Source organism: Phaethon aethereus (assembly GCF_964289735.1).
Source record: "Phaethon aethereus genome assembly, chromosome: 2".
Taxonomy (NCBI): domain Eukaryota; kingdom Metazoa; phylum Chordata; class Aves; order Phaethontiformes; family Phaethontidae; genus Phaethon; species Phaethon aethereus.
This window is the reverse complement of record NC_138582.1, coordinates 18,295,299-18,321,135: the sequence shown is the minus strand read 5'-3', so window position 1 is coordinate 18,321,135 and position 25,837 is coordinate 18,295,299. Positions and strand designations below refer to the sequence as shown.

The 25,837-nt window shown below is 40.2% G+C and overlaps 1 protein-coding gene across 3 annotated transcripts in view; it reads right to left on the bottom strand.

Moving 5' to 3' along the window:
- CSMD3 (CUB and Sushi multiple domains 3) overlaps positions 1-25,837 on the bottom strand; it is a gene marked incomplete at its 5' end in the record, with an annotated part of 769,714 nt that overhangs the window by 560,288 nt on the left and 183,589 nt on the right. For all 3 annotated transcript variants that reach the window (XM_081996335.1, XM_081996336.1, XM_081996337.1), the window contains one exon: positions 253-460. In XM_081996335.1, coding sequence (XP_081852461.1) covers positions 253-460 — 208 coding nt within the window. The remainder of the gene's footprint in view (positions 1-252; positions 461-25,837) is intronic.

Genomic DNA, 25,837 nt, shown 5'->3' with positions numbered 1-25,837 from the left:
TGGTTAGACCTACAGATAATGAGGTGAATAAGCCTACAGTGCCTTTCCTCTCGATGTTAAATCCTTGGAATATATTTGGAAATTATTTTACTGCTGCAATTAGAATATCAACATTTATGCCAGAGTGACAACCATTACTTTTTTTTGTTTGTTTTCAGTGGGACGGTTGACAAAAGGAAAAGTAATAAAAATTATCCTTCCACATCTCATCTTTTTTTTTTAACCATATTAACATTGCAGTAGTTGACTTACCATATTGTAGGTGGTTCAGAACCTTCTACTTCCAAATAATCATATTTTTCTTCCATTTGGAAATCTGTAAATATGAGCGAGATAGTATCCCCAGGCTCTGCTACAACTGTCCATGTGCAATCAGCATTATTATGATATTCATTAGGAAAGTTGGGGCTCGAGATGATACCACTGGATCCTCTCATAGTTCCTCCACATGCATCCTCAGCTGTTAAAAAAAAAATTTAAAAAAAATTACCCCTTAGAAGTGTAAACTTTCTTGTTGAGAATAGAAGTTTATTACCTCTTAGGTGAATAATTGCTTAAGTTATTTTAATGTGTTAGACTTGGAATGCTGCTGCACAGTTAAGGTATTAACAAGTAATTGCTTCAGACTTCAATTATTTAAAAATTATTATACTAGTCTCAGCACATATTTTTACAACTTACTATTTGTTATTTTGATTAGCATTGTTTCACTCCTTTTACAATATAAAAAATTTCAGTACTTCCTCTTTTACTTTAACCAAAAATGTTTTCATAAAGATAGTTGAGGTTAATCCCTATCATATGCAGTCTGATACATGATGTGCAGCAGGCACATGATACTGAGAAGCCTACCCATCTTATGCTAATTGTATCGACATATCATATTTTATTTTAGTGAACCTCTAGTGATGCTTGTTCTGCAATAATCTTTTCCAGTTTTCAAACAGCTGATCAGTTTTCAAACCAAAGCCACTCATGGGTTGTATGGAGAAAACCTGTGATATCGGTGGGTTGAACCTATGTTCAAGGGGCTGAAGCTTAAAAGCTTGCTCCTTAGGCTTGCTCAGCTGCATTACCTTACCTTCTTGTTTCTGACTGTGAATGTCACTGTTTCCTGGTCTCAGTCAAAGATTTTGTGAAAACTCAGCATGGTCCTAAGGCAGGAAGCTAAGCTTCAGGACACAACTCCATCTCTCTTATGACTTCTCACAAAATTTGCAGTTTTTACAAAACAAAAACCTACAATATCAGTTTTGCCAAAATCTGACAATAATTGGAATTATTATTCCAATTGGAATCTGACAATTCCCAAAAATTTCCCAAATGTGAGATGCATGAAACTTTCACTGTTAAGATTTTACATCAAAGTCATTTTAATGGTGTAAGTTTTAATAGATCAAGTGTTTAAAATGTAACTGTAGGAATACATTTTTCATGATATGTGAATAATGGTGAAAATATTAGACAAATTATCACAACCAATTATTTACTGGTTGTGAATACACCAATAAACCCCTAAAATGGAAGGAGGCTAAGAGAAGGTGGGCAAGGTTAATATGCCCACAAAGTTCAGGAATTCTTATGTTGAATAAACTAGGTAAATATTGGAGATTTACAAAATCAGTTGTAACGCCAACAGAACTAATTTTATGAGAAAACAGTTCTCAAATAGTGATTCACAGACTTTATTTGGTAAGGTAAGAGAACATGACTGATGTGTATCTTCTATTTTAACATTGTATGTATGCCTAAAAAATTAAAAAAATTTTTTGTGAGCTAATAAATTTTATTGTGGATATAGTACTTCCAGAAATGGAAATAATAACTTATATAACTTCTAATAACAAAATTTTCAAATAATAGCTATGGAAATACCATGTTACTAGATGGAAATACCATATCTCATTACTTATTCAGTTTATTATCCAAATGTTTGAAGCATACCTGAAAAGCAATTCTTGTTTCTGCTTAATTAGAGTGCTAACATGAATAAAACTTGCCCTAGAGCCTGAAAACACAGTCAACATTGCTAAAAATTAATGACAAGAATAAAAAAATCTTTTTTGAGTATAGCATCACAGAAAAAAGTATTTAAAGAATTCTGACACATGTACTGACTCATTTCTAATGGAAAGAAAAAATTTAATGACTGTAAGAAACCTTTTAAATATAATAGTTTAGGATTTAAAATACTAAGTTTTGTCTCTTTAAAAGTTCTTCTAAATTATTATATGACCAGGTAGAAAAACTGAAGCAAAAACATATATTGGGTTTAATCTTGCTAATTAGACAGTGCATTTAACATCAAATAAATACAACAAAACTGAGGAACCTCATCACATCACAGGTTCAGGACCTTTACTGTGAAATGAATTTAAAAAATATAAAAAAGGTAATAATAAATTTTGGTTTTATTCATTAAGGACAATCAGGAGAATCATTTTTAATTGTTAGTTCACAGAAGTAAAATGTCCATTAAAACAATAGATAACATACTGGTTCAATGCTTTTGAAGGATCTGTATATTGATTTTTAAATATTGATTGAAATATGTTTTATCAAATAATGATTTGAAAAAGTTCTTATAAATAAATTTTCATAGCTAAATTACTGAAGCTTATGCAAACTTAAGAGACAAATAATAGCATGTGAAATAGTTTTGCAGCTCATGTAACAAGTTAAAAGCAGAAAACTAGGAGTATCATGCAAGACTACAGACTTTGGAATAGCTTTCTCTCATACTCAAAAATAGAAGTGCTTTTCAAAAGTATTGTACTACAGAACTCAATATTTTTGTTTTAACAGATGAATTATAGAGAAACCTATCCTAGTTCCTAGCAATATAAAAAACTGTTCTCTAAAAATGTTGCTATACTCTACCAATACTTAAAAGAATAGAGTAATTGTGTTTACAAACACAAGCTATGTCAATGAGCATGCCTACCATTTCTGAGCCACATGTTTAGACATTTTTGCCAAAATGTAATTTTGCTAACATCAGCAAAATGGCCCAGACAAATCAACATGTATTTTGTTCTTATTCATGTAGCAAATTTGCTACACACAAAATTAGTACTAACTACATTTAAATGCTGTAAATATAACCCAGAGTACACCAAATATCATCTTAGCCTCTGTAATGCAAGCATTAGCCCAATAAATAACAGAATTACTGTGCTGTGTTCCTATATTCCTCCACTTAGAATATCATTTGGGAGAAGGCTAACAAACATTAATCCCCATGAAAATGTTTGTTGCCTTAAGTTGTGGATAAAGAATTGATCTTCCAGTAAATTGACAAACACTGAAGTTAACAGCAGTTCTACTACTGACTTCATTGCATGTGAGACCCTGACAAATAACAGAAAATGTAATCATTGTTTTTGTGCAATCTGCTTTTAGCACCTGTATTTCTATCACATTGAAACAACATCTTTGCTTAGATGTCAGCTATGAAAAAATATAAACAAAAGAATTACTGGTAAGAGAACATTTATGAAGACTAACAGTGGCCCATCTTCATCACTGCACAAGTCCAGTAATGATATGTGCATAAGGAAGAAAGAGAGGAAAACCAATCTTCGCCATAATTTCTGTACCAAGCCGTCAGAATCTCTTCCACTGCCTTTCCACAACTTTCTGAATCACCTTTGTCAAACCACTGAGGCAGGACTCCTCAGAGATATTTAAGTGCCTAACGCTACAATCACTGCAATCAAAATGTAATTCCTAAAGAGCAGTTAAGCACCTAAATGCCTTAAAAGAATTGTGCATCTGTCCCTGTTCTTTTAATTTCCATTTACCAAATATAGAGAAAAACATTCACAGGAATGGTGAGAAGACAATACTTTGGTTAAGACTTGATGGAATCTGACACTATGCAATTACAAATACATAGCATGACATTTTTTTAAAAATATCTTTTAAAATTCCTACCCCATATATTCAAATCAAATTTATTTTGTCACGTACTGGGAAAATTTATCTGACGTACAAACTTGCAAATGTGATATGAAGGTATAAATGCAAAAAATACGCATACTGTCAAGATGACATACTGCTCTGATCTATAACCATATGCTGAAAAGGGAAGATTTTTCAAAGTGATATGCAAGTGGGGATTTGTCTTAGAAAAGCTTTTCAAGGTATTATGAATTCAAATGAAGATCTGTATTTGAATATGCATAAGGGCTCTTATGCAGAGGGATATCACTGATATGGTGTGAGTGATGAACATGAGAGTACAAAGGTTTTGAGGGTTTGAGGGGTTTTTTTTTTCTTTTTCTGGGAGTAGACTGGTTTTTGTTTATATACATAAGTACATGTAGCTCTTTTTTTCTTTTTTTAATTCTGGCTAAACACCTGTAAAACAATAATGTGAAATGAGTATACTTTTAAATAATTTCTGGTGAAAATTAATTTCATAAAAATTTATTTTTTATTTTCTAACTTTCTTACTGGTTTGCTGTTCACAATTCCTTTTCCATAATAAAAATTGAAAACATATATCTCTAGCTAGTCTTATTTAAATATAATTTTCTTCTTATTCTTGTAGGTTTCAGTGATATTCACAATAAGGTTACATAAATATTGAACTGTAATTTTCAAGAAGATAGATGATCAAAGACAGCCAATGTTATCAGTGATTTATAGACCATGCAAATTCATGGATCTCAGTGAGAATTCAATGAGATTACATGGTATATCAAACTTTAATCGGCACATGATGTAACACACCATTTTATATATATAGATATTTATAGTCTACCAAACAGTTAAGCTTAAGTGCATAACTAAACTCATCACAGATTAATAGACATGTTATCTAGTCTTGAAAATGATGTGAGAAAAGAGAGAGGAAAGCAGATTTCCAAGTTTAAAAAATTACTTTTACAATAGCCAATAAAGCTCTGCACAAGCTGAGCCACTACTAAAGAAACCCATCAAGAAAAGCTGAGAGGACCTGCAGTAATCCCCCTATACCTTGATCTTAGCTACACAGACTATGAAATTCATGGCATACTCCTCACAGTGTAGTTCAGGTACACCACAAGACATATTGTTCTCTGCTCTTTCAAATTTAAAACAGTCTTATTTCAGGCAAATTAGAAGAGCAATTTAAAGGAATCAATACTCTATCACCCCCTATTAAGCTTTTTACAGACATATTACATATTGTTCTGTAATACACACATATAACTACCTTTCATCTGAAGATCATGAAAGATCATTAAATTAGAAAGCAATCAATTCTTTGAGAAACTCCAGTCTTCTTAAAAACAATTTAATATAGGCAAACACATAAGACTAACTACTGATTCCATTAGTGTGGTAAAAAACTATTGTATCTGATTCTGCATAGCAAACACAGGCACATATGCAAGTGTCTACACAAACTCCAACCATCTACAGAATTTTATTTAAGGCTCAAAAGCTACCTTAAATATTGCTGTCTAACTGTTAAGATCTCTGATGAGCAACTGACAAAAACAGGGACAGTGAAAAATGTCATTCTCTATCACCCCAATATTGCCCTGACTCAACAATACCAGTCTTCACTGGTAACCTCTCTTCCCACACCTCTTGAGTGGATGGACTGTAAGACAGGGACTGGAGGAACAATGTCACTTCCACTGTAGGAGCAGATCAGGTTTGAGAGCACCTGAGGAACCTGAACACATGTAAGTTGGTGTGGCCTGACGAGATGCATCCCAGAGTCCTGAGGGAACTGGCTGATGTAGTTGCCAAAACACTCTCTATGATACTTGAAAAGTCATTTAAGTCAGGGGAAGTCCCTGGTTACTGGAAAAAGGGAAACACTGCACCTGTTTTTAAAAAGGGTAGCAAGGAGGACCCTGGGAACTACTGACCTGTCAGCCTCACCACTGTGCCTGGGAAGATCATGGAACAGATCCTCCTAGAAGCTCTGCTAAGGAACATGGAGAACAAGGAGGTGATTTAAAACAGCCAGCATGTCTTCACCAAAGGTCCTGAAGCCTGGTCCTGCCTGATCAACCTAGTGGCCTTCTAGGATGGAGTGACCACATCAGTGGACAAGGTAAGAGCTATGAATGTTATCTTTCTGGACTTCTGTAAGGCCTTTGACAGTGTCCCGCAAAAAAGTGGGAGTGGTCATCCTTCTCTCCAAATTGGAGAGATATGGATTTGATGGGTGGACTGTTGGGTGGATGAGGAATTGGTTGGATGGTCACATCCAGAGGGTAGTAGTCAACTGCACAATGTCCAGATGGAGATCAGTGATGAGTGGTGTCTCTCAAGGGTCCATATTGGGACCAGTACTCTTTAATATCTTCAACAATGACATAGACAGTGGGATCAAGTGGACCCTCATCAAGTTTGCAGACAACACCAAGCTGAGTGGTGTGGTTGACACAACTGAGGAACAGGTTGCCATCTAGAGGGACCTGGACAAGCTCTATGAATATGCTGGTGTGAACCTCATGAGGTTCAACAAGGCCAAGTGCAGGGTCCTGCACCTGGATTGGGGCAGCTCCCAGTATCAGTACAGGGTGGGGGATGAAGGAATAGGGAGCAGCCCTGTTGAGAAAGACTTGTGTGACCTAGTGGATGAAAAGCTGGACATGAGCTGGCAATGTGTGCTTGCAGCCCAGAAGGCCAGCTGTATCCTGGGCTGCATCCAAAGCAGAGTGGCCAGCAGGTCAAGGGAAGTGATTCTGCCCCTCTACTGCGCTCTGGTGAGAACGTACCTAGAGTGCTGCATCCAGCTCTGGAGCCCTCAGCACAAAAAGGACATGGGACCTGTTAGAGCATGTCCAGAGAAGGGCCACAAAAATGTTCAAAGGGATGGAACACCTCTCCTATGAGGACAGGCTGAGAGAGTTGGGGTTGTTCAGCGTGGAGAAGAGAAGGCTCTGGGGAGACTTTCTTGAAGCCTTCCAGCACTTAAAGGAGGCCTATAAGAAAGATGGGGACAGACTTTTTGTCTGGGCCTGTTGCAATAGGACAAGGGCTAATGGTTTTAAACTAAAAGAGACTGGATTTCGAGTAGATATAAGGAAGAAAGTTTTCACAATGAGGGTGGTGAAACACTGGGAACAGATTGCCCCGAGAGGTATGCCCCATGCCTGGAAACATTCAAGATCAGGTTGGACGGGGCTCTGAGCAACCTGCTCAAGATGAAGATGTCCATGCTCATTGGAGGGGGGACTAGATGATCTTTAAAAGTCTTCTCCAACCCAAACTATTCTATTCTATGATTCTATGACATTTATCATACATTAAAAATAGATTAATGAATTGCATAATGTGATTATGTGGAATGTGAAGCATATTTCTAAGTATTTCCAGATGTTTCTAAATGAAAGATACTGTTATTTATGTTCTTCTGAAGCAGCTCATGATTATTTGATGCAATAAAGTAGAATGGAAATGGAAATTAATTATATACATAATACTTCTTTTATTTTTTCCAAAACCACAACCATTTAGCTGTAATCTTCATACTGACAGAGAAAAGTTTTGTTATAATATTCTAACATGTTTTCTACATAAGTTTTTTAATCAATGACCTTCATATTCAAAGAAAGGATAAAGAAAATTCGATTATATTCTCCAGGCAATAACTTGGCATCAGAAAACAAACATTGTTGTCTCTTAAAAAGTCAGCACGCTTCTTAGCTATAACTTAAGTTATACAAACATTTCTGAACCAGATTATAGTTTCTTTTCCAGGGACCTTTCCTCTTTTTGTTACTTCTGAATGTTTGTCAGAATTTAACTCTAAATAAAAATAATAAAAAATCTCACCTAGATAGCAGTCCCACTGATCACTGTTTAGGGACGGTTTTATGAATATAGAATTATTTACTAATTTTTTTTTCTGGATGAAGTTCAGAATTATCTTGAGTAGACTATTATTACTACACAAGCATTTTAGGCTTAGTGTTTTCCCCTTTATATGTCTGTATGTTTATACACTCAGATTGTTTTTACTGAGCACAGCATTGAGAAGAGCTTCGTTACATATTTTGAACTTAATTTTCCACAAGTCTGAATTTGCTGGTTTATCCATCAGCAACTTTCAGAAATTTCGAATGTCACACTTTGCCAGTGTTTAATCCAATGCTTTTATATACACTCCAGCTTTGCAATTTTCTGTACTGCATATACTGCTTTCATAAAAAACAACTTAGACTGTGTTTCTTATTAAGTTTCTTCATTGGCTGTATTACAGACAAACATCAGAAAGGAAACTATATTGGCTGAAGTGGAAAGCCCCTTAAAAAGTTAAGCTTAGTTTTAAAGTCTGTAGTATATCATAATCTGGTTATGAAAATTGCAAATGAGCACAGATTACATAAACAGTCACAAAAATGTCTTTAAGAAGCTTCATAGGCAATGCCATTTTCTAGCAGAGTTCCCTCTGCTCCCTTCTTTGCAGAAATTACACTTACTTTTGTTCCCTACCCACATTTCTTGGAGAGTTCTTATACGTCTACTGCAGGACTCTCGCGGTCCTGGCTGTTCTGCTATTGCTGTGTGATTTTAATAACGTTGTTGATCTTTGATTGCATATGAATTTACAGTTCCCATGTTTCCCATGTTACATGTGTTTGTGTACAGGCACTTGAGATGTGTCTCTGGTCACCCCACTTCCTCAGAAAGACTGCAAGGAAATCCCTCATTGCCCTGCCCTGTGCGTGCTTCCCCTCATCCCCTCTTCCTTGATAAACCTGCAAGCTTTGGTCACCAACCCCCTTAAACCTAGTTTAAAGACCTCCTCACTAGGTTAACAAACCTCTTGGCAATGGAGCTCTTAACCCACTAATTAAAAACCAGTTATCCAACTATTTTAACTTAGTCTTGATAATCTAACGTTCAGAGTCAGAGAATAAATGAATGGGTCTTTAAAGTACAGAGAACAGGATATGCACTATAATGCATATTACACTTATTTTCATGTAAGATTCTGATACGTTCTAAAAATTCCAACTATAACAAAGGATAAAGATATATATAAAAAATTTCTGATAAACTTTTATATGTTGGCTCTTTCTAGAAACCTGCAATAATAAAAAATGTCAGGCTTTCCTCATAATTTATCCACAGAATAACCTTACAGCTTTTAGAAATTTAAATGGAATGATTGCAAAACATCCATCAACCAAAAATCTTTAAGGATAGCTTTGCAGAAGATTTGTCATTAATCACCTAAAATTCATCTAGCTTTTGGGGAGAGCAACATAAAACATTTCTTGAGGAAATATGGAAGTCTTTTTTTCTATGGCTTTGTGTTGCAATTTGTAAAACTCACAGATTTTAAATTCCAGATAAACCCAAGGATGATTATAAATTGACGTGATTCACATCCTGAAATCCTTCACTTTGCACTTGTATGTTCAGTATAGCAGTAAAATTTATACAGATTTGACAGCCAGCAAAAAAAATCAAATAATATCATCTGTAGCTAAAAAGGTGAGAAAGCTCTGGAGCTTAAATGGTGCTCTAGCAGAAGTTAAATGGAATAAATTGCCTCCCAACCTGCCTCTTTTGAGATAGAACCACAAAAATTAGCTATGCTGTGGGGAAAACACTACCAACACCCACCTGGCTTGTGCCTACCCAGAGCCCTGTACTGGGCAAAATTGGCAGAGGAGCTTCTGGGGGGACCTGTGTAGGAGGAGGCCATGAACTACCCCATGCCAGTCACAGCCAGTTCCAGCCAGCTCTTCAACCAACAGAGCTGACCCACAAAATGGGAGTAACAGAGGAGCTGCTGGAGGGGGCAGGAGGTGGCATGGGAGGAGGCACAAAGGGGAGCACAAGAAGAAATATGTAGATACATGTGAGGACACACCGAACACTGTACAGAAGGGAGGTCCTGAGTGGAGTGTGGTCCGTGGAGGAACCCAAGCCTGAACAAAGGATAAATGTGGGGTACTAGTATGAGGGAAAAACGAAACCAGTAGGTGCTGTCACCTCACACATCTCCCCATGCCGTGCCTCACTGGTGGAGTTGAGGGTGAGGTGTGGCCAAAGCAAGGGGAGCAGAGACAGGGAGGGGAAGGAGGGTTCTGGAGTGAAGTTGAGGCAGGTGAAGGAGGAGGAAAGGACTTTTCCCTAGGTGTTTGTTTTGCAAATCCTGAATCGGTAACTATATGTTTGTGTTAACTGGCAATAAACTAAAGTTCAGTGACATCCTCAGAACTGGCTCTTTTTCTCGCAAAGTAACATCTTGTTGTCTGATTTAGCTGAGTTGGGCTCTTCTGAAGGGTTATCGATAGAAAAAGTAACTGTTTTCTGGTAAATACTGAACAGTCATCGCATTTATTATATGATCTATAAAGAAGTAAGGAAAAACTTTAACATAGGAGAAATCTTGGCACATAAAGCCAATGGGTTGGGTTTTTTACAAAAAAAAAAAAAACATGAGAGTTGTCCGGTCTGTTGAATTCTTACCTATATATTTGGAAAACATCACAGGCTGTTTGGTTAATGTGAGAGACTGAACCATGGGGCAAACCATGGGGCATTTGTCTCAAAGATTGTTCAGGCAAGAATTCCTTCGGCTGGCGATGGGGGTGGCTGCAGGACCACAGAGATCTGTGGTTGGTGCTACAAGGCTCAATCATGCACCATTGAGTCATGCAATAGCCACGTGCTGGCCGCATGAGGAGTGGGGCTGGAGCCGCGTGAAGCGTATGCGCATGTGCAGACAGGCAAGTACGTGTCGTTGTCATGGAATTTGCAGCCCGTGAATGAGAATAAAAGGGACTGCCAAGACGTGTGTGTGTGCACGTGCCGCCGCTGCCGTGATCACCCACCACTGAAACATTGAGAAGCTTGGACACCGGGACACCACAGATCCATGGTGGTGACTTTTCTTGCAACCCTATCCCGAATGCTTGCTTGATTTCTGTCTTTTTATTCCACTCTGCCCTATCGCTATTAGTTTCTTACTTTTAATTATTGCTACTATTTTTTTATTTTATTTTTGATAATAAAAGTTGTTTTGGGTATACGGCATCTGACCTCATTTTTGTCTTAATCTCGCTCTTGGGATCATATCGAAACCTCCTCCCACATTGGATCAGGACATCTAAATTGGCGTCACGGACAGGATCCCTTGACACGAGAGTGCCGTATTGTTTCCCAACTAAGTGAAACTTCTCAGGAAAGTAAAGGGGGGAGGGTCTGTGTTTGAAACTTAGGTGCTGCCTTCCTGAGATGACCACTTCCCCACCTTAAATAGGATGAGTGACCTTAAAACGGCCCCTTTGGGGAGAGAAGTTTTGTTTGAATTTTTAGAAAAATATAATGCGCGACCCTCTGTGCCCGGGATGGACTGGGCTCAGGGAAATTAGTATAATTTGCAGAGTGTGGTTGATCGAACAAGCGCTTTGCGAAAGGATGCGAGAGTGATATCAGGAAGAGGCAAATCGATTATTTGTGCTGTTCTCGGTGCCAGTTTGGCTGCTGCTGTAGAGGCAAGGGAATGCTGTTGTGCTGCGGAGTCCCAAATTGTTGAATCGCTCCAAAACCTCGTTCGGTCCCTTCAGGGGCACATGGTGGATTTAAAGGAACAGCTCAAAGGAGAGAGAGACCAGGTGAAACATCTGCAGACTGCTCTTAAGGAGCAACTCCTTGTGGACTCTGCCCACAAGGAAATACCCCCAAGGTCAGGAACTGGTTACTCTTTTGACGACTTGCAGGCAGTGAGAGAAAAAGTAGAGAAATTAGAACCACTCTCGCTGCGACCCTTGGTTAAAACCAAGTATATTTACAATGACGATCAGGATCGGTCCCCCCAAGTCACAACCAAGGAGGTCCCTTATACCGCCACTGAGTTGGCAAAGTTAAAAAAGGATTTCAGGCGAATCCCTGGGGAGTCATAGACGGAGTATGTGTGGAGAGTATCATTGTCGGGGGGAATCAGATTTTGCTGAACGAAAAGGAGGCGGAGGGGTTTTGGGGACCAGGAGTATTTTTAATTACTGGCAATCACTGTGCCCCTTGGTCTTTAACTCAGTGGGCAGCCTATTGGGCGGGGAGTTTGAAGCCCTTGGGGAGGGGGGATCGCCTCTCAGTTACGGGAACTGTCATTCAATTGGTAGAAAATGTGCAGAAGGCAGCTTGTTTGCAGATGATGTATGATCAAAAATTGGAGCCTAGGCAGGAGTCTCCGATGATGATGCTGGTAGACCCCGAACGAATGACTCCCTTCATAAGGAGACTCCCCGATTCCTTAAAGCTGATTGGTATACAATTACAGGGGAAAATACAAGCAATGCCTCGGGGTGAAAGGGTTGCGATTGCTTTAGAAGGAATTACGCCTGATTGGTGCCACTGGTCCCCGGATAGGAAAATCTGGATGTGGGGGGAGGTGGCCCAAGAATTGATTCATTACGGGCGCAAGTATGGCCCTGTTAACATTCCAGCCACTAAAACAGACTCTAGGGGTTTCAGGCGAGCTGAAGTGAAAATGGTTCTGTGCTCTGGGGGTGATAGAAGAACATCCCTTGGAGGGAGGAACATCCCAAATAAGCACAATAGACTGTGGGCAAAGGGATGGCAAAAAGGAATTCCGTGTGATTTAATGGATGGATTGCCAACAGACAAGTTAGAAGAACTACTGTCAGGATGGCCTGATAAACAGGCAGATACGGAGATGGGCTTTAAAAAACCCACTTCCACTGCACCCTTTTTAATCGACTTAACAGAGACAAATGTCCCTCAAAATCTGCAGGGAAACTAGATTCTTCTCCCTCCGATGGTGAGCAGGGGGGCAAAGGTTGAATATATATCAGACAGCTCACTGAAAACTGCCAGGGTGATTTACTAATTACAGGCATTGTAGGGCCGAAACACGTCCCGGTCAGATTTTTGGTAGATACCAGGGCTCAAATTCCCAATATTAAAACAAAATGACACGAGGTGGATTATTCTATCCTTCTGATGATAACCTGTTTCCAGTTCCTTAGAACGAACTGAATTGGCTTTCTTTTCTTTTTCAGATGGGGACTCTGAAGTCAGCCAGAAGTAATACATGAAATTGTTGATCGCTTGCATAGTTTTGTTGGTGATTGCTTTGTTAATGTTCATAAGGTGTCTGATATACCATCGTAAAAAATGTTTTGGTCGACCATTATCACAGTCTTTAGTACCTGGGGAAGCTCTTGCTCCCCCCTCCCTGACTCACAGTGGCAAAATGAATTCATTGTTTAAGGTCAACAAGTAGCCGATGCTTTCAACCTTACTGATTGTTGGGTATGTGGTGGACCCTTGGGTTTAGGTAGTTGGCCATGGACTTCCATTCCCGTCAGCTGGTGAGTAATTATAGTGAAGTCAAGAATGACATTTACTGGGAGGAAGATGGCCCACCACCCTGGCCCATACGATTCCCAACCGAGGGTGAATACTGTCTAAATTGAACACAAGAGGGTGGTGTTTTTGTAGGAAATAGCAAATGCAACTGGACCTATACATATGGAAACCATTGCCTCATTGCTGGCTCTAAGTCTACCAATTGTTCACAATCTGGAAATAGGTCACAATATTGTATATTGTTTAACTCTATGGATGAATCTTTTGTACCTCGTTGGCTGGGCTGGGCTTGGATAAATCAAACAGGGCACAGGAAACGATTTTCTAACTTTTGGTCCAACACTAACCAATCTGATAGCCATTTGAATGTTACTTGGTTTTGGCGTCTTGATTTCGGTGCCTGGGATTGTAAATTTATGGATAAGATGTATTCTCGGCTCCCTGACGGAAGTCAAATTTGGTGGTCAGTTATTGACAGAAATAGCAAAAGGTGTCAAGGATACACAGCCCGATTGCCAACCGGTGAAACACTCTGCTGGGGTGGTAAAGAGGAGGACAAAACATTTGTGCACCAGTTGTTGGTAAATGGTCTGTCAAACCATCCTTTAGGAGTGGATAATACCACATATTTCCAAGTACCACAAAGCTCCACAGGCCCGTTTGAAAACAGCACCCAGGCATTGAAAGGTCACTATTGGATCTGTGGACATTATGCATACAAGCAATTCCCCAAAAATTGGACTGGGGTGTGTTATGTGGGACTAATTCGCCCCTTGTTCTTTGTGGTCCCAGAGGATGAAGGTGACAGGTTGGTTGTTAAGTTATATGATGATCTCAATTGATATCAGCGCTCTATTGATACCTCTAGAGTGGGTGGAAGTGGTCAAACCTGGGGTACAGATGAGTGGACCCCTCAACGTATCATACAACATTATGGACCTGCCACCTGGAACCCCAACGAATGGATTAGAGGTGCTCGAGAACCTATCTATAATTTAAATTGCATTATCAGGTTGCAAGCCGTTCTGGAGATTATTACTAATGAGACAGCTCGTGCCCTGGCTCTGTTAGCGGACCAGGCTACACAAATGCGAACAGCAATATTGCAACACTGCATGGTCCTCGATTACCTGCTAGCCGAAGAAGGGGGTGTCTGCGGTAAACTGAATGATTCCAACTGTTGCTTAAAAATTGATGACAGCAGTAAAATTGTTAAACAAATTACCACTACAAAAACTGGCCCATGTTCCTGTCCAAACATGGAAAGGCTGGGACATTGACTTGTTTTCCTGGCTCCCAGGAAGCCCATGGGTTAAGCGAGTCTTATTTTATTTGTTATGTGGTTTTGCCATGTTGTTGCTCTTACCCTGTATTATTCCATGTTCTATATAGTTAATTCAACATGTTGTAACGAATATGTAATTTGTAACCACTGTTTCACCAGACAGTGTTAAACAAATGTGCGCTGTGTGACAAACCACACCGTCAGTAGTGCAGATTGTGTAAAATGCTCTTTTCTGGCCTTTTCTACGTAACTATCTTTTCTCAAAACCACCATGGGTCCTGAAGCAATCTTTGAGCCATGGGGTGGTGTGAGAGACTGAACCGTGGAGCAAACGATGGGGCATTTGTCTCAAAGATTGTTCGTTTGGGCGAGAATTCCTTCGGCTGGCGATGGGGGTGGCTGCAGGGCCACAGAGACCTGTGGTTGGTGCTACAAGGCCCAATCATGCACCACCGCGTCATGCAATAGCCACGTGCTGGCCGCATGAGGAGCGGGGCTGGAGCCGCATGAAGCGTATGCGCATGTGCAGACGGGCAAGTACGTGTCGTTGTCATGGGATTTGCAGCCCGTGAATGAGAATAAAAGGGACTGCCAAGACAGGTGTGTGTGCGCGCGCTGCTGCTGCCGTGATCACCCACCACTGAAACATTGAGAAGCTTGGACCCCGGGACACCGCAGATCCATGGTGGTGACTTTCCTTGCAACTCTATCCCAAATGCTTGCTTGATTTCTGTCTTTTTATTTCATTCTGTCCTATCGCTATTAGTTTCTTACTTTTAATTATCACTACTATTTTTTGTTTATTTTATTTTTGATAATAAAAATTGTTTTGGGTATACAGCATTTGACCTCATTTGTGTCTTAATCTTGCTCTTGGGATCATATCAAAACCTCCCCCGACATTGGATCAGGACAGTTCCAATGTACGTACATTTTTACGTAACTGGTTCATTTTTCAAAATTTTCTGTTCTTCTAGACTAAGACTTGAAATTTTATGAATTAACTCACAAGCCTATTTAACAAAGTAAGGTAACCCACCAGTCTGTACATCAGCCAACTGTTCCTTTACTGCTGTTTTCCAGCTAGAGAATGAAATACATCTTTTTCTCACATAAAAATGAATGTTGGGGATGGGTTGGTGTTTTTAATGTTTACAAAAAAACCCAAGGTAATTAAAATATTTGGACAGGTCTTCCTTGTGTGAGCACAAAAGAAAAAAATAAAAGGAAAATAATTTTTGCTGATCAAATTGTTTCCAATTGCTTTTGAAACAATAAAGCTTAGCAGTTCTGCAGTGTTAAATTAAAATATTACTTCATATTTCATCATTTTCAAGGCTGATATTTACTGTTTGAGTAGCTGAGAGGCAGAGGGCTTAAGAATAAATTAATTAAAAATGGACTACAGAGGAAAGCAAAAATTCATTTAGTTAATTGTTCAGGCAAAGAAAAGGAAAAAAAGATCTAAAAGTAAATATTTCAATCCCTCAATTTGAAATGAAATTATTTTTCTTTATAATTATTTTTAATAACTGCAAAGAACAAGGATTTTTACTACGATTTTGAAACGCAATTTTGTCTTTAAAATTTGTTTTGTCTTTAAACTAAGCATGCCAAACATGAGAGGTGATCAAGAACACATTATTTGAGATTTGAGGAATCACTAGGGATCTCCTCCTTTTCTTTTTTCATTTCTCAATAAAGAAATTACATTAAAGTATGAATTTAACAATGGCTGATTTTTACACCTGGTTTTGTAATTTTGCCTCAGAACCACAGAGAAATTATTCACACACCTGTAATTGAGACACGGGTCTATCAAAAAGAGGATTATGCTAATGTATAAAATAAGAATGTGACAATTACCTAAGTATTGAAAGTGGCACTTGTTCCATTTATCTGCTGGTAATTTACTGTGTAAAACAAGTATGTGTCTGTTCTGTGAAAATGATGTGGTGGGGGGCAGTCAGGAGAAAGGCTGAGTGTCATCTGACATTGCCTGCAGGGAGGAAGAGTTGGTACTTTCTTTGGGACCAGCTTATAGCTCTTAGCTTGAAGGCCCTTCTCAGATGAAGAGTGCAGCAGGTAGTATGTGAAAAATTCACAGAGAAAGAAGCCTGCAGACATGCAAATTGTATTGGGTTTATGTGGCAAGGTTTTGGCAGCAGGGTGGCCTCTGTGAGAAGAGATCAGGGGCTGCCTCCTGTCAGATGCGCTACCCCAGTTTGAGACTGCTCCAGGACAGAACAACCACTGACCAAAACTGAGTCAATCAGTGACACTAGTGGCACCTCTGTGATAACATATTTAAGAAAGGGGAAAAAACATTATGCAGCAGCTGAGATAGGAGTGAAAATATTGTGAGAGAAGCAACCCTGCAGACACCAAGATCAGTGAAGAAGGAGGGGGAGGAGGTCTACAGCACCACAGCAGAGGTTGCCCTGCAGCCTGTGAAAAAGACCGTAGTGAAGCAGGTGGTTCCCAGGCAGCTCATGGAGGACAACAGTGAGGCAAACATCCCCATTGCAACCTGTGGAGGATCCCATGTTGCAGCAGGTGGATATGCCCTGAAGGAAGCTGCAGCCCGTGGAGAGCCTATGCTGGAGCAGGTTCTCCTGACAGGGACTTTGGCCCATGGAGAAGAGCCCGCACAGGAGCAGTCTGCTCTCCAAGGAAAAGGAAAAGGAACTCCCATTTTTTTCACACGGTGGGTTAGCTCTGTTTGTTGCAGAGCCTGCTGGATCTGGCTGTGACTGTGGGTTCTCCATGGAAAGAACTCACCCTGGAACAGTTCTTGAAGAACTACAGCCTGCAGAAAGGACCCACATTGGAGCAGTTCTTGAAGGGCTGGGATGGACATCATGCTGGAGCACAGGAAAAGTGCGAGCAGAAGGAGGGGCGGAGAAGTATTATGGACTAACCAAAAATCCTGTTCCCTGTCCCACTGTACCATGCCGGAGGAAGAAGGTAGAAGACTCAGTAATGAAGGAGTGAGCCTGGGAAGAAGGCAGTGGGGAATTAAAGTGTTTTAATTTTGTCTTTACTTCTCACTATCATAACCTATTTTTAATTGGCAATAAATTAAATTAATCTTCCCCAAGTTAAGTCTGTTTTGTCCATGACTGTAATCGGTAAGTTATCTCCTTGTACTTATCTCGACCCCTGAGCTTTTCCATCTATATTCTCTTACTGCCCTGTTGAGGAGGGGGACTGAGAGAGCAGCTTAATGGGCACCTGGCATGTTGCCAAGATCAACCCACTAAACAGGTGAAGATAATACAGGAATGTGCAGCATACAGCTATACCAGAGGGTGGAAAATAAAAACTTGTCTGAGTTCTGAGGAGTTTATTTCAATCCAAGAAACTGCTGAAAGTTTCTGAAGTGGGAGCAGGCTGAAGAGAAAGTTGTGAATTTCAGAGTCATGTTGGAAAGGGAAAATCTATTTTCAAATCCTGTCTTAAATCCTGTTACGGTTTTGAGTTTGCTAGCTTCTAGAATACAGTATACAATTTTGCACAACCAACACCACCACCACCCCCCCCAAATGTCTTGTCAGACAAGACATTGATAAACTGGAGTGAATTCTGCAAAGGATCACCAGGGTTTTGGGACTGGAGCACTGAGGAGGCTGAGGGAACAGGGCAGCTTCAGTGGGGGTGTAAGAGCAGCCCCCAATCCCTACAGGGAGGCTATTGGACAGACAGAGGCAGGTTATTTGCAGTGGGGCATGGAGAACACGAGGCAAGGGGCCTGAGAAGATGTTCACAGTGCATAGAAGGAGAAACTTTTTCACAATAAGAATAATCAAGATATGGAACAGATTGCCCAGAGAGGTCTGAAAACATGATTTCAGAGATTCAAATGTTGCTCCAATTCCCTCCTTGAATTTCCTCCTTGCTACAAATCACTTCTGCTTTTAGAGGCTGCTTCAAAAGGTATTATTTCTTCATCACCAGTTGAAGTTCCTCCTTGCCATCTCAAAAGCTATACTTCTGAAAAAAAACTGTAATTCAATAAATAGTTAAATGTTTGAATTTATGAACTCCATTTTTTGACAAATATTACCAAGTTGGCTAGATTGAAGGAAAAAAATCAAACATTTTCAATGTATCGGGTTTCCGTGGCAAGGTTTTTGTAGCAGTGTGGGTTGCAGGAGTGGCTTCTGCAAGAAGGTGCTAGAAGCTTCCCCTGTGTCTGATAGAGCCAATGCCAGCCGGCTCCAAGACAGGCCCACCGCTGGCCAAGGCCAAGCTAGTCAGAGACAGCCTCTGGGATAACATATTTGAGAAGGGGGGAATAAAAACAGCATGCAGCATTTACAGCCAGAGAAATGAGTGAGACCACGTGAGAGAAACAGCTCTGCGGACACCCAGGTCAGTGAAAAATGAAGTGTAAGAAGGGCTCCAGGCATGGGAGCAGAAATTCCTCTGCAGCACATGATGAAGACCATGGTGAGGCAGGCTGTCCCCCTGCAACCCATGGATGTTAACAGTGGAGCAGATCTCCACCTACAGCCCATGGACAACCCCACACCAGAGCAGGTGGATACGTGAAGGAAGCTGTGACCCCATGGAGGCCCACACTGGAGCAAGTTCCTGGCAGGACCTGTGGCCCCGCAGAGAGAGAAGCCAATGTTGGAGCAGGTTTTCTGGCAGGACTTGTGACCGCGTGGGGGACCCAGGCTGGAGCAGCCTGTTCCTGAAGGACGGCACCCCGTGGCAGGGACCCAGGCTGGAGCAGTTCATGAAGAACTGCAGCCTGTGGGAAGGACTCACATTGGAGAAGTTTGTTGAGGACGGTCTCCCATCGGAGGGACCTCACGCTGGAGAAGGGGCAGAGTGTGAGGAGTCGTTCCCTTGAGAAGGAAGGAGCAGCAGAAAACAACGTGTGATGAACTGACCACAACCCCCATTCCCCGTCCCCCTGCACTGCTCGACAGGGTGGTGGTAGAGAAGATGGGAGCAAAGTTTAGCCCGGGAAGAAGGGAGGGGTGGGGGGAAGGTGTTTTTAAGATTTGGTTTTCTTTCTCATTATCCTTCTCTCATTATCCTGATTTTGATTGGCAATAAATTAAGTTAATTTCCTCAAGTTGAGTCTGTTTTGCCTGTGACAGTAATTGCTGACTGATCTCTCCCTGTCTTCATCTTGACCTACAAGCTTCTCATCATATTTTCTCTCCCCTGTCCAGCTGAGGAGGGGGATTGATGGAGCAGCTTTGGTGGGCACCTGGCACCTAGCCAAGGTCAACCCACCACAAAACCCAGCAAAGTATAGATATTTTTGTTAAATGTTTTAATGAAATAGTAACATGAAATAAAAATTGAAATTTCAATAAAAAAGGACATTTATATTTATCTTGATGTTAGGCAATAGACAGTAAGAAAACTCCTAATGTCTGTTTTATTACTAGGTACATCATGTTACTGATTTTCCAATTTTAAATTCATTTATTAATAATACCTGATTAGAATTTTGTAGAATTCATATTGTTGCTTAAAATCAATTTATGTTTAACTTGACAGGTACCAGTTAGAAAATTGTATCATTTCTCAAAAATACCTGAGTATATAGTAGACAGGACTATTTGACAAAATTGTATGATGGACACATTTTAACCTTAAGAGTCATCGCCTAACAACTCTTAAATATATGAGTTGTTCTTATGTGACTTACCTCAAAAAAAAGCATTAAAGCATCAACAACTCATATATTTGAGATATGTAAAAGCAAAAAAAAAAAAAAAATCAGACTTAGCCACAGAAAGACAGATGCCTTCATAATATTTTACTATTTTGGGTCCATATCATGCCTTTACCTAACAGAGACACTTAAGCTAAGAACAATCATTTTATACCTCTTTTGGATTTAGAGGTAAGAATAAAATCTGAAATCTCTCCCTATAATGAGTATGAGGATTTTCCTCAGGAAGTATCTCTTTTTCTGTAGTGACCTATAGAGGAAACCTACTTCAGCCCTACTCCTACCTTAGGCAGCTCCATTCTTACAATTGTACATCTTAGTGAAAAGAGTCTAAGACTCTAAATGGACAGTAAAACATGTGTCATCTTTTTCAACACTCTAACTTACATGTCTTAACACACTTAAGAGTTATGAGACAAATTCGGATGTGTCAAGACCTGAACAATAGGTACAATATAATTTTTTAATCTAATCTGCAACTAAATCCATAAAGTGGGATCAAATACTTAGCTGACTCCATTACATTGGAATTTGCAAGTTGGAAGGTTTATTTGTGGGCTTATTTCATTGTACGCACTGACATAGCACACTCAAGCCGTTGTATAACAATTCTAAGTGCGTTATTATTGTTTCTTTTTCTGAAACAATTAGATCCAGACCAATAAAGATTAAACTATTAAGATTTACATTATACTGGCAATAAATTCTTGGTTTTAGTTATATACAAGGTATGCTTCCTCTTCATTCATAATGATTTCAAGGGTTGTGAAGACACATTGTTATGTGTCTTCAAAGAAGGCTTTATACCTATGAGATACTGCTATAAAGGATGCTTATTGTACTTGCAAAAAAAACTTCTTTACTTTAAATCTCATTCATAAGATTTATACTATTTGGGAAGCAGATTCAGAAAGAAAAATATGTTTAAATATACACTAAAAAAATACAGTTTAAAAGATTTGAATAATTTTTATTTATTTGGCTAGAACACCTAATCTTTGATTCCCTAAAGGAGGTTATGGAAAAGATGAAGTCTAACTTTTTTCCAGGGTGCACATCAAAAAGACAAGAGGCAATGGTCACAAATGATAGTTTAGGATATTCTATTTAGAAATCAGGAATTAAAAAAAAAGCTATTTGAGAGGTTGATTGTGATATCAGGTTACCTGGAGAGGCTGTAGAACTTCCATCCTTGGAGATTTTCAAAAGTGAGCTGAACAAGACCCTAAGCAAATGCATCTGACTTTAAAGTCATATCTTGGCCTGATATTTAAAGTTGTATTTTCTTCATCAGAATAAGTGCATCTACTTTACGTTTCACACCATTGTCCTGGTTTCAGCTGGGATAGAGTTAATTTTCTTCATAGATGCTATGTTTTGTATTTGGGATGAAAATCATGTTGATAACATACTGATGTTTTTAGTCGTTGCTAAGCAGTCAAGGACTGTTCAGCTTCTCGTGCTGCCCTGTCAGCAAGAAGGTTGGGGGTGCATGGGAAGCTGGGAGGGGACACAGCCAGGACACCTGACCCAGGCTGGTCAAAGAGATATTCCATACCATATGATATCATGCTGAGTATATAAAGCTGGAGGAAGAAGCAGAAAAAGAAGAAGAAGAAGAAGCAGCAGCAGAAGAAGAAGCAGCAGCAGCAGCGGGGAGGGGACATTTGGAGTTAGGGTATTTAGTCTTCCCAAGTAACCATTACACGTGATGGAGCTCTGCTTTGCCAGGGATGGCTGCACACCTGCCTCCCAACAGGAAGTAATGAATGAATTCCTTGTTTTGCTTTGCTTGTGTGTGCAGCTTTTGCTTTACCTATTAAACTGTCTTTATCTCAAACCATGAGTTTTCTCACTTCTACACTTCTCATTCTCTCCCCCGTCCCACTGAGGGGCTAGTGAGCGAGTGACTGCGTGGTGCTTACTTGCTGGCTGGGATTAAACCATGACAACCATCCAATGGAGAAAGGATTACAATGCATACATCTTCAATCATTTTTATCTTTGCTATAAAAATTGTCAGATGAGTCCACTTGAATCTCTTTTTATGTAAACCACCATGCAATCAACTCTTACTCTTTATAAACTCAGGTTTATAAAAGAACTAAGCAATAGGGTGTATTCTTACTGTGCACCATGCAAAGCAGGAAGCACAATTTCTGTGGCATATTTGTGATCTTTTTACTCCTGTGAAGTTACATATCTAAAAGAATCTGCCTTTTATTCCAGCACAAAATGGCTAAGGACAACAAAATGTTTTCAAGATTTCAGAGTCAAGATTTCTGTAGTTTGTTAATTATTCAGAGACCTTGAAATTCAGAACTTCTGAATGTGATCTGTGACTACTGCTTCACCAGAAGAGAGAAGCAGGACTTAACCTCTTCTGAAGACATTTTCTCAGCCAATATACAATGACTGTTTTGGCAGCTCTGTTATCTTGTTTGCCAAAATTCATCAAACTTAAATTAAGTCTCTTGCATTTGAAAAGTTCACAGACAAATTCAAATTTGGAAAACTAAAATCAGAACTTGAAGGAAAAGATTTTTATACCACAGAAGCATTTAGAAATAAGAGTTTCAGTGTTCTACCTGAGGGATGTACAAAGAAATTTTTCAAGTAGAAGTTGAGTATATCCCCTTCCTGTATCCAAATGCCACTGCCACTCATATCTCATCCTACCACTGGATGGTTTTGTTGCTACACTCAAAATCTTCTTGTGGGTGAAAAGGAACACACTATGTATATGCAGATGAGAAACTATTGTTCATCTGATTAATGATTTAATGCTAAATAATAGTCAAAATCACCTAATAAATGCAGAGAAACCTCATTAACTTTGTTGCTACAATTACCTTTTCAGTACCACAGGAAACGGAGATTCCATGATGATAAAAGCTGGAATCTCATGACTTCCGACACTAGGAGGACAGCTTCTGCTCCTCCTGCAACTCTGCAGCTACAGATTAGGTCAGTGACCTGGTAGCAGATGACAGGCTGGACCTATGTCCACCAAAACACTTGACCCAGCAGACCCAGAGCTCTGCAGCAACACCAGGAGGAAGTGACAAGTGACCGTAGGGTGAGACTCCTTGCTGGAGGGGATGGAGGCCTCTACCTGCCAGCTTCTCATCTAGGAAGGTCTGAGCTTGTCAGGGGCTCAGATCCCAGACAATGCTGAGGCTTCTCTGGCCTGCTGCTCTTCCATGTGGGCACTAATACTGCAAGTGGAGACCAGGAAAATATCAAGCATGGCTACACAACCCTGGGGCGAGATTCAAGGGCATGGGGGCTCAGGTGGTTTTTTCCTCAGTCCTGCCAATAAGGGCAAAGTGTGTGAGGGGGAGTGAACAGATCCTGTTGCTCAACAAATGGTTATACAGCAGGTGTGGACAATGGGCATGCAACTTTTATGGCAATGAGTCTATCTCTGTGGATTGAGAACTACTTGGAAGAGATGGGATCCAAGAGGTGAGGCAAAAATATCTTTGCCAATAGACTGGCCAACCTGGTGAGGGCAGCTTTAAAGTAGGAATGACAGGGGGGAGATGATTGGGGAAGGAATACATGAGGCCTTCTTCAAACAACTGGAAGAAGCCTTACATTTTCAGGCCTTGGTCAACTTAGGGACTTGCATCACCCTGAGATCTGCTGGAGGGACAAGCCAGAGATCACAAACAATCCCCAAGTTTGATATAGTGCACTGATGACAAATTCCAAATACATGGGTGTTATACCTTCTACAGGTATATCAGCAGCAAAAGGAGTACTAGGAAAATTGTGAGCCTTCTGCTAATGGAGCAGAGGGTCTTTATGACAAAGGGCATGGAAAAAGCCAAAACACTCAATGCCTTTTTTGCCTCAGTAAGACTTGCCTTCAGAAATTCCAGACCAGTGGGAAAGTCTGAAACAAGCAAGAATTAACCTCAATAGTGGAAGGTCAGTATAGGGAACATTTAAACAAACTGGGCATACTTAAGTCCACGTGATGTGGTGGGATACACTTACAAGCTGGCCAATGACACCACTGTCAATTATCACTGAAACGTTGTGGTGATTGTGGGGAGGTTCTTGAGGACTGGAAGAAAATATAAATCACTCTTATCTTCAAGAAGGAGGGATTCAGGGAGCTACAAGACTTTCGGCCTCACCTTGATCACTTGATAACAGAACTGACCCTTCTGGAAAACATTTTGAAACATATGAAGGACAAAAAGGTGACTGGAAGTAGTCAGCCTTGATTTGTTAAGGTAAGGAGAAATACTGAGCCAATGAGATAGCTGTCTACAATGATTTTACTGAAATGGTAGATAAGGGGAGGGCCATGGGTATTATCTTCATTTTAGCAAAGCTTTTAACAATGTCTTCCATAACAAACTCATAGACAAATTGATAAAGTATGGGGCAGATAAAAAATCAGTGAGGTGTATTGAAAACTGACTGAACAGCTGGGCTCAAAGGGTGGTGAAGTGCCTGAAGTGGCAAAACGTCCAGCTACAGGCCAGTTACTTCACATTTGGAGTACTGTGTCCAGTGCTGGGTTCCTCAGTATGAGAGATATGGACATATTAAAGAGAGTCCAGCAAAAAGCCACAAAAATGATTAAGGGACTGGAGTGCCTGACATACAGGGAGAATCTGAGAGAGCTGGGACTGTTCAGCCTGGGGTAGAGAAGGTTCAAGGGGGATCTTACCAATGTGCATAAATACTCGATGGCGGAGTAAAGAGCCAGGTTCTTCTCAGTAGGTGCCAGAAAGGACTCCTGTGGTTTAACCCCAGCCAGCAACTAAACACCATGCAGCCACTTGCTCACCCCCAAGGTGGGATGAGGGAGAGAATCAGAAAACTAAAAGTGAGAAAACTTACTCAACTTGGGTTGAGATAAAGACAGTTTAATTAGTAAAGCAAAAGCCGGGCACACAAGCAAAACAAAACAAGGAATCCATTCAGCACTTCCCATGGGCAGGCAGGTGTTCAACCACTCCCAGGAAAACAGGGCTCCATCATGCAGAATAGTTCCTTGGGAAGAAAAACACCGTAACTCTGAATGTCCCCCCTTTCCTTCCTTCCTTCTTTCTCCAGATTTATATGTTGAGCATGATGTCATATGGTATGCAATATCCCATTGGTAAGTTGGGGTCAGCTGTTCCAGCTGTGTCTGTCTCCTCCCAACTTCTTGTGCATCCCCCCCAGCCTATTCACTGGTGGGGTGGTGTGAGAAGCAGAAAAGGCCTTGACTCTGTGTAAGCACTGCTCAGCAATAACAAAAACATCCCTGTATTATCAACACTCCTTTCAGCACAAATGCAAAACATAGCCCCATGCTAGCTACTATAAAGAAAATTAACTCTGTCCCAGACAAAACCAGGACACAAGTGAAAGGACAAGAGAAAATTTGGCACAAGTTGAAATAGAAGAAATACAGTTTAAATTTAAGTTGGTGTTTTTTCCCACTCTAAGGTTGATTGAACACTTGAACAGGCTGACCAGGGAGACTGTGGGATATCTATCCTTACAGATACTCAAAACCCTACTGGACATGGTCCTGA